Consider the following 15,625-nt stretch of genomic DNA (forward strand, 5'->3'; position numbering starts at 1 on the left):
TATTGGTGTCTTACTCTCCTACAGGGCCACTGCGTCTCGTTAAGTGGTGCTGAGCTGATGGGATTTGCACTAAGTTCGTTCATGGCCAGTGTGCTCAAGGTAAAACTATGTATATTGTTTTTATTTTTGGTATGAAGTCTTCAACAACCTTCAGACAAACAGACAGTCAGACAGATAGACAGAAAGTTGGCATGAGAAAACCATTATGATAGGAGGTCCTTGGGATGGCATGAATATTATCCACTAGTTTATTTCACCTGATGATTAAACATTAACGTTACCTGGGTGGTGTAAGGTTAGATGAGCTTTAGGGTAGTTAGTCGTGTTGCTGATCGTAAAGATTAACTACCCTAACGCTGTATGGGGGGATGTGGTTAGGTTAGGTGGGTGTTAGGGTGGTTAGGTTAGGTTAGGTGTTAGGGTGGTTAGGTTAGGTTAGGTGGGTGTTAGGGTGGTTAATCTTTAGGAAAAATCAGCTAAGGTGGATATTCTTCATGTGATCTGATATTTATTCTGTAAAACCGTCAAAGTTCACATTGGTTCAACATAGACAGTACAAATCTAGGCAAAGGGACGCCTCCGTGTCTAGGTATGACAACTGTCACTTTGAGAACAGTGACCAGAGTTACATGTAAACATTAAACAGCTGGAGAGTGGGACCAGAAGCTGTTGACCTTTAGGTGGTGGATGGCAGCTGTTTTTATAGTCACTTCCACCAGCCAGTACAATTGGCCAATATTTTTACCATTGTAATCAAAATAAACAGAAGATATGAATGTTATCATCTCTCTTAAGATTACTTTTATTCGTCAAACAATATAAACAGTGGTATCAGCCATCGGTACCCTGCAGGTAGTTAGTGACAGATACAGTACCAGTCAAAACATACTCATGTTTGTATCCTCACTTCAGCCAAAGAACTAAAGTTTGTTAGAGCAATGCGGCCCATAACATTACTCTGAGCCAGTAGAGGGCCGTATTATTTCTTCCTTCCACCTGGCTTGTGCGCGTGATTTACCATGACACTGTGTAGTTTAGCATATAGACTAAACACGTTAGTACAATGTTCGGAGAGTTATTCGGGCGCCCGCCCCACTAGAGGTCACAGCCTCTGGTTGAAGAAGCAATAAGTTTAGAAAACTGCCAGGGCAAACTTTTTGGGGGTGAGAGTTGTAAACTCTAGGAACAATCTGCCAGAGAGTGTTGTGACGGCACCGAGTGTGAGCTCATTTAAGACCAGGCTTGACCAATACTGGCGCAGGTACAGATATATTCAGGAGCCGGTACATGCCCAGTACTTGCCAACAGTGTGTAACAGAGACTTGACTGACCGTCCAAGTGGCTAACAGGCCCATCAGTGGCGAAGAGAATAAAGTAAAGTAGAGTCTGGTGCCAAGACGTAACGTGGCGTACTGACGAGTGTGATGTTTACACACGTTCTGGGCCAGATGTCACGCATTACTCACTCAGGTGTGTCGCCACCCCTCTTGTGATGATCATTGCTTGACAAGGTGTAACTTGCAGGTGACGACACTCATTACTGTTCCAATTGGACATGCCGGGGTCCACATGTTAGGAAAGTTATTGGGGAAATACTGTACCACTAAAACCCCTCAACAAAAATTCTGATCTTTTCATTTTTTTATTTGTTAAAAGGGAATATAGGCAGTGGTAAAATGTAAGTCTGTTTAACCAAATATGGCCCAAGAAAGCCGTTCAAAGGTCGTCTCCATCAAAGTATTTATGTGAGGTAGTTACCGTTGAACTTTAAAATTCTATTGAAATTCAGTACTGTGGTAAACGGTTGACGCCTTGAGGATGTGTTGGGACAGCATAATAGATGTTTCTATCTTGTAGAAGCTTAAAGCATTGGTATTTAGCTATGGACATATCTGAGCTCAACCTTGGAATCGGGAGGGAGCTATTTTGGTTCAAGTTACCCGTTATACACAACTTTCATGTTATTTCTGGCTGGTGTGTAAAAACTGTCCGGCCTTGAGAGTAACGCGCGGGTCTCCTCCTGCGTCGTATGGCACATCTTCTCTCACACTTGGTCTCACTTAACACACTGTTTACACATTTTATCTCACTTTATTTATCCTCTACGCCCTTAGCCAGCTCATTAGCCAGTCGGGCGTCAGTTTGTTCTAAGTTACACACTGTTAGAAAGTACTAGGCTTGTATTTGAGAGCATCATGTGTGTGTGTGTACAGGTTGCAGTCAGTGTGCAGAGGTGGCACACGACCATCACATTCTCCCGCCATATTCTTTGACGTTTAAAATTCAAGTCTTGTAAGAGCACGGAAGTAAGTAAGTTAATATGATTTAATACAGCTGCTGCTCTTAGCCAAAATGTGGTCAGCTTTTTTCATGAAAGATACTAACTTTCTGGGGTGTGTTGTGTACGTCTTTAATTTGTTATAAATTAGTACTGAACATATAGCGGTCCAACTAGTGGCTTTACACTTGATTAGGCTCTATATTACAGGCGAATGGAACAGGTTGATCTGCCAGTGCGTGTCTTGTCTTGTACAGTAATAGGTCAGCTTGTCGGGACACTTAAGCCATCTTCTTCCAAGACAAGTTGTTACATACTTACATAATACGCAGTTACCAGATATTTTGTTTCATATTAGTGTGTGGACATACAACTGTGACCTCTGCATGATGTTGTGTGGTATCAGTGTTAGGTATAGATTCAACATGATATAATTCTAACCTAAAACTATATTCCAAGGGGTAATCTCAACACAGCTCAAGTCTTCAATTATGTTTTGATTGAACTGAGTATGCCTAGAAAAATTCCAGCAAGTGGTTAATAGATTATTATCTCCCCTTACTAAGAAAATCAGAACAAGAGGCTGAACTTTATCGCGGGAATTAGTCAAGGATAAATAGCGCTAGTCTGAACGCGTGTAAATAACCGCGAGAAATTTGGTCAGAATAACTCCAAGTACTGTATTGTCTTTTAGTTTACATACACAATAGTTACATGTTTAAGCTCACAAGTCTGTAATTGTTAGTGCTAGGCGAGTACTATTATAATTTAGGTCTCGCATATTAATTTTGGTATTATCGTTTCGGTCATGCAGCGAATATACTGTAGGCTTAGGTTGGGATGGGTTAGGTTAAGTTAAAATAACGTTTTTCCGATGATTTTTTTATGTGTTTTGAACGATTCTGACCTTTGGAAAGTAAGTGCATGACCGAAACGATAATTTTACCTTAATTTCAAGTCACTAGGAAGATTTTGTCGGTCCAAACTTACACGCGGAACACTAGGATGGTCTGAGGCTGTGACACAAGTCGCTTAATACTCTGAGGTGCACACTGTCGCCCCCAGAACTCATCAACTGTGAATTTTGATGATTTCGTTGTTTAAGCTTCTAAGAACTGTACCCTATTGCTTCTGAGACCTAAATGCTGTGAAACCTATCTACCCAAGTGCTGAGAACTCTGTCTACCTAAGTGTTGAGAATCCTATCAACTTTACCTAAACGCTGGGAACCCTATATGAGAATCCTGTTTTCCTAAGTATTAAGAACTCTACCTCAGCGCATCATTAAACTACATACCTTCAAAAGTAACTCGATTATTTACACTGTCGTAAACGCTAAAGACAACAATCACACACTCTACATCTCTTTGTTCCCGTGTAAGTCTCAGATCAGCTGCACCCACACGTGTACTTAATCTGGATTCAACCAAACAGAAGCAAGTTTATGGCTGTCTGGGTCTTGGTTATAAGCCATCTATGTCTTCTACTGTCTTCCACACGCTTATTGTTTATATTTTGAACCTTTACATTAGTATTACTCATTTGGTGTTTAGTTTCGTGAGTGATGTTTGAGGTGTGGAATGCGGGTGTGTAATTCACTATAGGAGGTGTACGGGTCAGTGGGCGGGCCAGTTACGTTACGACGAGTCAGTGTGAACCGGTATGGTGATTGTATTAATAACATCTTGTCTATCTGTCTGTCCGTCTCTCTTTTATATCTCTTCTCTTTTCCACAAATCCATACACACGTTAGTCTAGGTATACAAAACAAAGAAAGGTGTTTACATGCGCACACAAGATGTAGGTATACAATGTGCACCAAGTAATGGGTGTACCGAATAATGGGTTGATCGAATGATTGGTTTACCTGATAATGGGTGTACCGAGTAGTGGGTATTCCGAGTAATGGGTGTACTGAATAATTGGTGTACTGAATAATGGGTGTACTGAATAATGGGTGTACCGAATAATGGGTGTACAGAGTAGTGAGTATACAGAGTAATGGGTAAATCAGCCATTTCCGCCCTAGTGTAGGATACAATATTCCAAACAAGCGACACCTCCCGGCCATGTTAATGTGTCCTCCTTGTACAGGTGTGGTTAATGTCCTTGGCAGCTTACGTCAAACGTTCTTCTCCACTTAACTTAACCTAACCCTGCTCCTGGCTGGGTCCTTTCAGCGCGGTAAGTCACGTGGGATGGTCGACGTGGGGGAGGGGGTGATGGGAGGGTGAGATGTGATGCGAATTACTCATGAAAGGGAAAGGAAGGATGGGTTTTTACTTATTTATTTATTTATTTATTTATTTATTATATTATCTTAGGTTTTAAAGAACGGTAATTAGATGTTTATAATAACTTTAATGTGAGGAAAAATAATGAATACAGTGAAGGAAAAATAGTATGAGGGTGAGGGAAAATCACTGAATTTCTGGGTATTATTATGAGGCAAAACAAATGAATGTCGTAATGTGAACAATAACCAACTCGGACAATCTTGAGCGAGTGGTGTGCGTTGTCTGAGAAATTAAACTTATATGTAATTCTCCCAGTTTTCTTAAGTTTCCAATTATCTGCAACCTTTTGAAGATCTAACTGATCAGTTATGTCAGTTTCACAAGCTATGATCATCAGATTATGCAACTGTTTTTTCTGAGGTTCTGTTTCTCAGGGATGTTTTCATAAGCCTGCTAAAAGAACCTTTCATTTTTATATACTGAATGTGATGCTGTCAAGAATAGCCTGAAAACTTTTGCCACACGAGGAAATAAATGACACTTTCTATGAGCATTCAGTGCACATTCTGCAGCTGAGCGAATGTTTTCTTCTACATCAGGATGTTGCTCCACATACTCAGAAAAATTAATGTTGAACTCTTCTAATTCACCTCGGAAAGATTTAGTGTTCGATATTTCAGATGGTTGTGTTTCTGACAGATTTTTCATGGCTTCAATAAAGCTTTCTGGGTCATAGTCTGCAACATTTAGGTCAAGAACAACCGCAAAATATTTGAATGATGATTTCAGATTTTCACATATTGAAGTCAACACATAAATCATATTTAAAACTGCATTAACTTCCTTACAATAATAGGAATACAAATTATACTGAGCACTAAAGTTTGGATTATCATAAATTTTTTGGCTTCCTTTGACGGTGAACTCTCTTGAACTCTTCTTCTCCATCAACATTACACAGTTGAGTGCAGCCTCCAGCTAATGTTTCTGAGCCTCATCATCACTAAGTATTGACTGAAGTATTTGCAATGTACTTTATGCATAGAGACAAGAGCTCCAGAAACATCTAAATCCTCAGTTTGCAACACATCTACCATGGGCTTAGTTTTGTACATAATGTTTTTCATGAACATCAAAGCAACAATAAAATCAAGTCTTAATTTAGTAGAGGATAACCATTAGTTATTGTCCTCGCTTGTGAATCCTATTTCTTCTTGCTATTTCTGATTTCTTCTAAAACTTCACATATCTCTTCGTAAGATTTTCAAAAGGCATCCATTGACTGGCCTGGCACTTCATCTTTGACAGATTTTTTAATTACAATTCTCCTTCAATTTGTGTCAACTGTTCCATAAGAGCTGCAAGACGACTGGTGCTACTGCTAACAAATACATAGCAAGATTCCAGTACATCCTACATATGTGTACAGTAATTGGTTCACTTGTATTACAGCCGTGATCAGTCAGAGAATGTACAACATATCAGATACTTTCTTTTGAGCACCATTGTACTTTCCAGACATTGTTGCTGGACTGTCACAGGTTTGAGACCGAATGGAATGTGTGTCAATTTTACTTTCTGAAACAGCTTTTCATAGTTCACTAATTCACGTTCATATTTCTTTCTTTATCTTACGTCTGGCATCATTATAACCGTTCAAAACACGATCACTGTGTTACCTCTTGCTACCAGAGTGTGTGTGTGTGTGTGTCCTTGACCATATCTCTGAATTTTTTAGATCATTGTGACCAACTTCTGGCAACTTGACCAGCCCCAGAGACCCCCCAGTCGGGCCGTCCCTGAATACCACGTTATGTTACCCTCAGCGTCTGTGTGTTGCGAGGTGGCAGAGCTGAGCGTTTGTCGAGCTGTAGCCGTTGCCTAGCCCAAGTGAGAGGCGACGGGAGGGAATTTTTTTTTTTTAGGCGTTTACAGCGCCCAGTTGGGAACCATGTGTAATTTGTGCTTGATCAGTAACGCAGGAACTAATATTCGATTTTTGAAAGTGTCCATTTTGTTTTTGTTTTCATTACTGATAAATTTCTGGTGTTCTTTGCTCAGTTATTTCTTTAAAATATAAATACCATACAATTATTTTTATAGTTTACCTACAACGTGTACAGTTAACTAGTCAAGTCCATTCGCCTCTTCCCCTGAGCCACGAACCCCAAGATTCAGACTCGTGAACCCGATGCCTAAATGCTTCGGGTTCACGAATCTAAATCTCGGGGGTTCGTGGCTCAGGGGGAGAGGCGAATGAACTTTAGTGGTTAAGGTAAATTATAAAAATAACTGCACAGTATTTTTTACAAGAAATAAATGGATAACAACTGAACAAAGAACACCAGAAATTGATCAGTAAGAACAAGTGAAATTGGACATTTTAGCGGTATTTTCGGGTCGTGTGAAAATTAGTCCCTCCCCCAGTTTATTTCACATGAAGATTAAACACCCTAATGCTTCATGGAGAGGGTCGGGTTAGGTTAGGTTGGGTCGGGTTAGGTCCAGGTGTAATACTCATTGAGATATCTAACGGTATCATTCAGTCATTGGGCATCTTCACAACAAGAGTTCATTTACACACACACAACTACTACTACTACTACTACTACTACTACTACTACTACTACTACTACTACTTTGCTGTCACTCGGAATCAAGTATGACGATCATCCAGCTATGATACAATGATATGAGTTATTAAGGATGTCACCTAGGTTAGTGAGTTCTGAGGTGACTAAAGAGGCCGATACGGGACCGGCAGGGTCGATCACAGATGTTGCACGTGTGGGGGGCTACATCTAGTGCGGGAATTCTTTACCTAACACGACTCACACTGCTCGTTACTTTACACAGGAGAGTTGAACGATCTTTGGTCAGGCGAGGACGTGAATATAATACTTGTTACTATAATTAAGTCCATACAAGCTCCTGCCTTTGTGTGTAGAACCTCTCAACCCCGGGCCAGTGATAGAGTCAACCCCGGGCCAGTGATAGATTCAACCCCAGGCCAGTGATAGATTCAACCCCGGGCCAGTGATAGAGTCAACCCCGGGCCAGTGATAGATTCAACCCCGGGCCAGTGATAGATTCAACCCCAGGCCAGTGATAGATTCAACCCCGGGCCAGTGATAGATTCAACCCGGGCCAGTGATAGATTCAACCGGGCCAGTGATAGAGTCAACCCCGGCCAGTGATAGATTCAACCCCGGCCAGTGATAGAGTCAACCCGGGCCAGTGATAGAGTCAACCCCGGGCCAGTGATAGTCAACCCCGGCCAGTGATAGAGTCAACCCCGGCCAGTGATAGATTCAACCCCAGGCCAGTGATAGATTCAACCCCAGGCCAGTAGATTCAACCCCCAGTGATAGATTCAACCCGGCCAGTGATAGATTCAACCCCGGGCCAGTGATAGATTCAACCCCGGGCCAGTGATAGATTCAACCCCGGGCCAGTGATAGATTCAACCCCGGGCCAGTGATAGATTCAACCCCGGGCCAGTGATAGAGTCAACCCCGGGCCAGTGATAGATTCAACCCCGGGCCAGTGATAGAGTCAACCCCGGGCCAGTGATAGAGTCAACCTTGTCTAATTCAACTCACTGTTTTTATCTCCTTCACTCTATCATGATTTTTTTTATGACTTTCAACTATAAGATCATCACACAACTCCCATCCTGCCCACATACCATTGTCCTGAACCTAAATGACGATATGGCGCCGAGTATCTCTAGTGAATGATGTTTTTTCGAGTTTTTGTTCACTGTCGTCATAGGAATTCCTTCGTATGTGTGTGTGTGTGTGTGTGTGAGAGAGGACTGGTTATATCTCTCAGTGACTGTAGCCAAGACCTTGTTGCTGTGTCCGCCTGTTGCTAGCCCGACAACCTGCTCCACCCAAGTGATGACGGCCCCTCTGTCCTCTCTCATATACGCCCCCCTCTCTGCTCGCCTCACACACACACACACCCCTCATGCTACTCACCCCTTCCCTACTGCCCACTCACTCCCAACACCACACCCTCTCCCTACCACACACGCCCTTCCCGTCACACCTTCACACCCTTCACCACACCCTCTCCCTACCACACACGCCCTTCCTGCCACACCTTCACATCGTATACCACACCCTCTCCCTACCACACACGCCCTTCCCGTCACACCTTCACACCCTTCACCACACCCTCTCCCTACCACACACGCCCTTCCTGCCACACCTTCACATCGTATACCACACACCACACACGCCCTTCCCGCACACCTTCACACCACTTTCACACCTTCACACCCTTCACCACACCCCTCCCTACCACACACGCCCTTCCTGCCACACCTTCACATCTTATACCACACCCTCTCCCTACCACACACGCCCTTCCTGCCACACCTTCACATCGTATACCACACACGCCCTTCCCGTCACACCTTCACACCCTTCACCACACCCTCTCCCTACCACACACGCCCTTCCCGTCACACCTTCACACCCTTCACCACACCCTCTCCCTACCACACACGCCCTTCCTGCCACACCTTCACACCCAACAGTATAATTAGATCATGCAGCCACGTACCGTACCTACACCAGGTTGTGACCGGGCATAAGTGTGTGTGTAAGTTTTCCTCTGATCACCTGAACGATCTCCACTCCAGCTTATTTCACCTAAAGATTAACCACCTTACCTAAACTAACTTAACCTAACTTAAATTAACATCCTCTTTGCTTCGTTTATTAATTATGTACAAATATTACATAAATCATGGTCTTTCTGGGTGTAATAAGTGTTTAAGTTTTGTAGTGCCTCATTGCATAACTTTTTACAGTTTTATTTTCATCTACAAAGTTTCTGTCCTAACTACAGTTTTATTTTGGTCGTTTTGAACTTAATTCCTATCCCTGTTAAGACCTACGCGGCATAATCCCAATTCTAGATCACTTAACTGTAGGTGTTTTATAAATAGTAACAGGAGCTAACATGGAGCCTTGAGGGACGTCGCTAATTGTAGTTCTCCCAGGCAGATGTTTTGTCCTTCATTAATATACTCTCTGTTTGTCGGAATTTCAATCGATATTTTTACGCACACACACACACACACACACACACACACACACACACACACACAAACGAGCATGTAGTGATCGCTATAAGAACAGCCCAGTCCCAACCATTGTAAAAAGTATCAATAACTTGTAATTAACCAGTGTATTCACTCCCAGTCAATCTTACTTTTTTGCACTGTCACTATGTTGAAATGCCCTGTAGCATGACCTTCTCCCCACCTAGTTATTATATATCATATTTGTATCACTTATGTTACTTGTATATTATTTGTCAATCAAGAGACCCATTCACCAATTATGTAACTGTATGTTTTCAACCTTCCGGCTGCCATGCTCTTTCAATGAACTGTTAATTATTATTATTATTATTTACAAAGATTAAACCTACAGTATATACGGTATACCATAACAGTGTGTGTGTGAGAGTCCTGCCGCCCCCGTCAAAGTCTTAGTGGGGTGAAGGCTCCTGTCCGGGCGGTAGTCAGGCTCCTTCAGGGGGAAATATGAAGAAAAATAGTGTATAGGTTGAGGAAGGTGCATAAGTGTACCGTGTGTGTCATAAGTGTACCGTGTGTGTCATAAGTGTACCGTGTGTGTCATAAGTGTACCTTGTGTGTCATAAGTGTACCGTGTGTGTCATAAGTGTACCTTGTGTGTCATAAGTATACCGTGTGTGTCATAAGTGTCCTTTTACTCTTTTAAGTGTACCGTGATTCGTGGCACTTTTTATTAAGTGGGGCGAGCACAGTACAGGCAGTGTGTGTGTGTGTGGGGGGGGGGGGCTACCTCCTCCACCGCGGCCTCCGTCTGGCGGGACCCTCCCAGTACATGCACTCTGGGTCGTGTACTAAAACGACCCTGAGTGCATGAGCTACATTAAGCTGGGAAACGTGACGAGAAGAGGCACTGGCACCTCTAAGGTACTGGCACCTCTAAGGCACTGACTCATGGTACTGGCACTTCTAAGGCACTGACTAAGGGCACTGGGACCTCTAAGGCACTGACTCAGGGTACTGGCACTTCTAAGGCACTGACTAAGGGCACTGGGACCCTAAGGCACTGACTCAGGTACTGGCACTTCTAAGGCACTGACTCAGGGTACTGGCACCTCTAAGGCACTGACTCAGGGTACTGGCACCTCTAAGGCACTGACTCATGGTACTGGCACTTCTAAGGCACTGACTAAGGCACTGGCACCTCTAAGGCACTGACTCAGGGTACTGGCACCTCTAAGGCACTGACTCAGGGCACTGGCACCTCTAAGGCACTGACTCAGGGTACTGGCACCTCTAAGGCACTGACTCAGGGTACTGGCACCTCTAAGGCACTGACTCAGGGTACTGGCACCTCTAAGGCACTGACTCAGGGCACTGGCACCTCTAAGACACTGGCCAGTCTGGCGCCATAGCGCACGTAATTAGCATGTGAATGGAGGTCGGGATGAGAGCAGCCAGTATGAACCAGTATAGTCTGACACATACACACAAAGACACACACACACACACACACACGCGCACTCACTCACTCACTCACACACACACACACACTCACTCACACAACACACACACACACACACTCTCTCACTCACTCACTCAACACACACACGACTGGTCTAAAAATAAATTACTGCTTTACATCCCAAACTGAATCTCAATCTCCTTATTGTCCGCCACACCCTAACCTAACCTACCTACCCAACCAAACCCAACCTAAAACTAACCTAAAGCTAACCTAACTAAACCCAAGGTAACGTTAAGGTGTGTACTCATCAGGTGAAGTAACTCCTACACCCAGGTTTGGTATGTCAGCCGGGGGAACACGACCTTGGGTTAACGCTGAGACTTTACTACCTTAGTATCAGTGAAGTTTGTTCTGGTGGGATTCTTTTAAGACTACGAACCTAACCTAACCCTACCCTAACCTAACCATACCTAACCTAACCATACCTACCCTAACCCAACCTAAATTATCTCAAAGATGTAATTTACGCCCGTCTGCCAGTGTGTGTGTGTGGGGGTGGTGGGTGGGTGGGGACCGGGTTCTCCAGTACACGTGCAGGCTATCTCACGTGTCTTCTCACACACACACACACACACACACACACACACACCAGAGGATACAGGAGTTAAGAGTTCATATACCTTAGTGGTTAGGTTAGGTTAGGTTAGATCAGGCTGGTTAGATCAGGTCAGGTGTGGCAAGAGTCTTTAGTATCCCCTCCCTTCCCTGCCCCCTTCTTCCTAACATTCTCTCTCTCCCTTCTCTCCTTCCACCCTTTCCAACTTATTTCACCTGAAGATTATCCACGTAACGCTAACCAAACACTAACCTAACCTAACACCCGCAGGTAACGTTAATCTTCAGGTGATCTTAATTAACCCTCGACCATTTATGCATATTGCCCTTTATTCCTGTTGTCTCTCCTTTTGCGGATTTAATGACCTCGCAATAAAAATACTACTACTACTACTAATAATAAGCAATAATAAAAATGGTAATAATAATACTAATCAACAACAATAATAACATCAGTAACAATAAATAATAATAATAATAATAATAATAATAATAATAATAATAATAATAACAATAAATCGGTAAAACAACCATAAAAGTTTACAATTATTCTCGTATGTGTATAGACTATGGAGGTACAGGATACAGTTCAACAGTTCAACGCAAGTATACACGGTCGGGCTTAGGATGGTTAATCTTCAGGGGAAATAAGCTGGGGTGGTTAATCTTCAGGGGAAATAAGCTGGGGTGGTTAATCTTCAGGGGAAATAAGCTGGGGTGGTTAATCTTCAGGTGATCTAACCCACACACTGTCTAGTACCGGGGGATCACTACATACTACATACAGTTGCACTGAACACAGACCTTGAGACAGTACCTTGATAAGACACTAATTAACCTGGTTACGTCCACAGCTACCAACATACAAACTCTTACAAAGGTCATTATTTACCGTCATATCCACCCACCACTACTGCACATTCTTTAACCAATCAACTCTCATCATCATATTTCTCTAACATCACAAACGATAAGGTAAAAAATCGAATTCATATTTTGTTCTTGTCTATAATTCCACACAGCTTCTTACATCTCGTCGTCTTCATAATGTCAGACGAGATTTTCAAATTTTACTCTTGGTATTACCAAGCTGCGTCAGCCACCCGTCCACCGTCCTCAGTTTCCTCCACAACGCTCGTCTTTCTGCATCACGACACTCGCTCTTGGTGTAACTTTTATTTAGGAGAATTTTATCATGTTTTATCTTGTTTATAAAGGATGGACCCCCCCCCGGTCAGTCAACTTACGAGGCTGTATTGTATGTAAGACACATACTGTACTCAACTCTTATTGCTCAGTATACTCAGGCTTGTTTGTCGTGCTGCTAGAATGTGTACTAAAGTCAGGCGGAATAAAAAATAATAATAAAAAAAGTCAAGCGCATCTTTTCGGTTTGATGAACTCTGTTTTTGTTTTAATAAAACATTAATCTGACGTAGTTTTACATTCTGGTTTAATATATACACGTACTGTGTATATATATATATATATATATATATATATATATATATATATATATATATATATATATATATATATATATATATATATATATATATATATATATATATACAGTACGTGTATATATTAAATCAGAATATAAAACTACGTCAGATTAAAGAGGTTTATTAAAAAAAAGATGAGGATCATCAAACCGAGAAGACTGAGCCAAGCTTATAATTATGAGGGTCACTTACAAAGGTCACTAGAGAGTTAAGATGTCCTCTACTCATAAAACGTCATACAAACAACTGCTGGCTGCTGTTCATTATATTTTTGTAGTTATTAACAACATAACCTGGATCACGGCTTTATACAAGGCTTAACCACTAACAATACTAAGAAGACACCAGGGGACCAAGATGGGACCACTGTGCTTCCTCATCCTGATCAACGACGCTCTATCGGACACTCCTCACAGGTGGAAGTACGTGGATGACTGCACTGTGGGGGTTTCAGTGGACAACACCGCACCAGACTACTCATCGCTCCAAGGCACCCTGGACAGGCTACAGGCATGGACTACGGAGAACAAGGTCACCATCAACCACACCAAAACCGTAGTCATGCACATCAATACCGCCACCACTCCAGTGCAAGCCCCAGCAGTCACAGTGGGTGCCCATCCTCTCCAGCTGGTGCAGTCTGCCAAACTCCTGGGTGTAACTATAGACAACAAACTTGACTGGAAGGCCCATGTAAATAACACAGTCAAGGCAGCCTCGTACCGTCTCTACATGCTACGAAGACTTAGGTCACTTGGGACACCCACGCCAGAGCTGAGGACCATCTACAACGCCTTTATTGTCCCCAAACTAACGTATGCATCACCAGCCTGGTCGTCTTCTCTCAACTCCACCCAACAACGTCAGCTAGAGAAGGTACAGAAAAGGGCCTGCAGAATCATGCTCGGCGCAGAATACTCCGGCTACACCAACGCTCTCTCCACCCTGGAAATGCCATCCCTCAGTGACCTCCACCACCAAGCACTGGAAAGGTTTGGCAGTGGACTACTGCACCACCCTCGCCATCGCCGCCACCTGCCAGCCCCCCACCCAACTCGCGCAGTCCGCCACTACAACAAAATTCAGCCCATAAGAGCCCGCACCGATAGATATAAGAACAGCACCATCCCATCTATTGTTAAAATAATAAACAACTCCTGATTTATGTACTGTACAGCCCTGTAAATGTATTCAATGCATATTATATCATTATGTCTAAATCAAATGTAAGTCTGTATATTTTCAGCCACCGGCTGCAACTCTATTAATAAACCGTTTATTATTATTATTATTATTATTATTATTATTATTATTATTATTATTATTATTATTATTATTATTATTATTTTAGATTGTTATCGTCCACCCCGTCACCTGCCTCCAGTGGTCTGGCCTGGCTACAGTTGATCACTGCTTCAACAAGGAAAATTGATAACAAATTAAAATATCACCAGCGTAAAAAATCAACAGTATTGTACCCTTGTAAATTTACGTCTCTTCATTTCTCGACAATTATTTTTTTTATTCCCCGCTTTGATTTAAGTTTTGACATTGTAAATTAATATTTTTTCTGGTTTATTGTGTTAAATTAATTCCAATAAAGGCGTCCATTATATTTCGCCATATTACGTTACTGATCCATGACGTCACTAACCTCGAGACAGACGCTGTGGCCTGTGTGTGTAAACAAGACTCACGGTGTAGATAACAGCGGCCTCACAGTCGAAGGTTAATATTTATAAGTAATGATTTTTAAACTAAACTATTAACATGACGATAGACAAGCAATACAGTTATTCATTTCCATCAATGAAGTGAAAACAGAGGTGCAGTAGATCATTATACAGGACCGGGTGAAGGGCTACTTATCACCGTTTGTTTACAGTATTAACAAGTATAGTCATGTAGCCTCATCTACCTGGTCTTATTAGCTTGTGTATTTTTTTATTAAATCTTTCTACACCTGTATACTTGATGGCTTCTGCAGGTAATGAGCTCTCCATACATACTGTAATTTAAAAGTGGAATGTATATCGTCTCTTGCTCATCTCTCGTTGACTAATGAGGTAATTTGGGAGTTGTTTCATATTTTCTTAACCTTTTATAAACACCTGGATAATGTTAACTGCTTCTCTCTTCTCTTCTCTTCGCTCATTATATTATTTCAAGGAACATCTCTATCACCCTACTGTCGAGTGCAGTGTCACGGAGAGTTAGTAAACATTAAGTTGTATCTACAGTCACCAGCAAGGCAGTCACTTACCAACATCCGGACGTCTACCTCACCTCTTCTGGAAACTGGAATAATATAATAAATGGAGTTTTAGAAGGAAATAAAGTCATTCAACACGAAATATTATATAAAATGGTATAAGTCAGGACGCCCTGTTATGTATCTTTCCGCCTCGACTCCAGCCCGCCGCACGACCTCCTGCTGGTAGTGCTCGCTTCATCTATCACATGACAAAG

At 42.4% G+C, this 15,625-nt stretch overlaps 1 protein-coding gene across 6 annotated transcripts in view; it reads left to right on the plus strand.

The window, feature by feature from the left end:
• The window catches only part of LOC121864515 (HORMA domain-containing protein 1-like), a 78,688-nt gene that overhangs the window by 34,919 nt on the left and 28,144 nt on the right, over positions 1 to 15,625 (plus strand). For all 6 annotated transcript variants that reach the window (XM_042363581.1, XM_042363579.1, XM_042363583.1 and 3 more), the window contains one exon: positions 25 to 99. In XM_042363581.1, coding sequence (XP_042219515.1) covers positions 25 to 99 — 75 coding nt within the window. The remainder of the gene's footprint in view (positions 1 to 24; positions 100 to 15,625) is intronic.

This window comes from Homarus americanus, unplaced genomic scaffold (assembly GCF_018991925.1).
Source record: "Homarus americanus isolate GMGI-L3 unplaced genomic scaffold, GMGI_Hamer_2.0 scaffold25860, whole genome shotgun sequence".
NCBI classification, from domain to species: Eukaryota; Metazoa; Arthropoda; class Malacostraca; order Decapoda; family Nephropidae; genus Homarus; species Homarus americanus.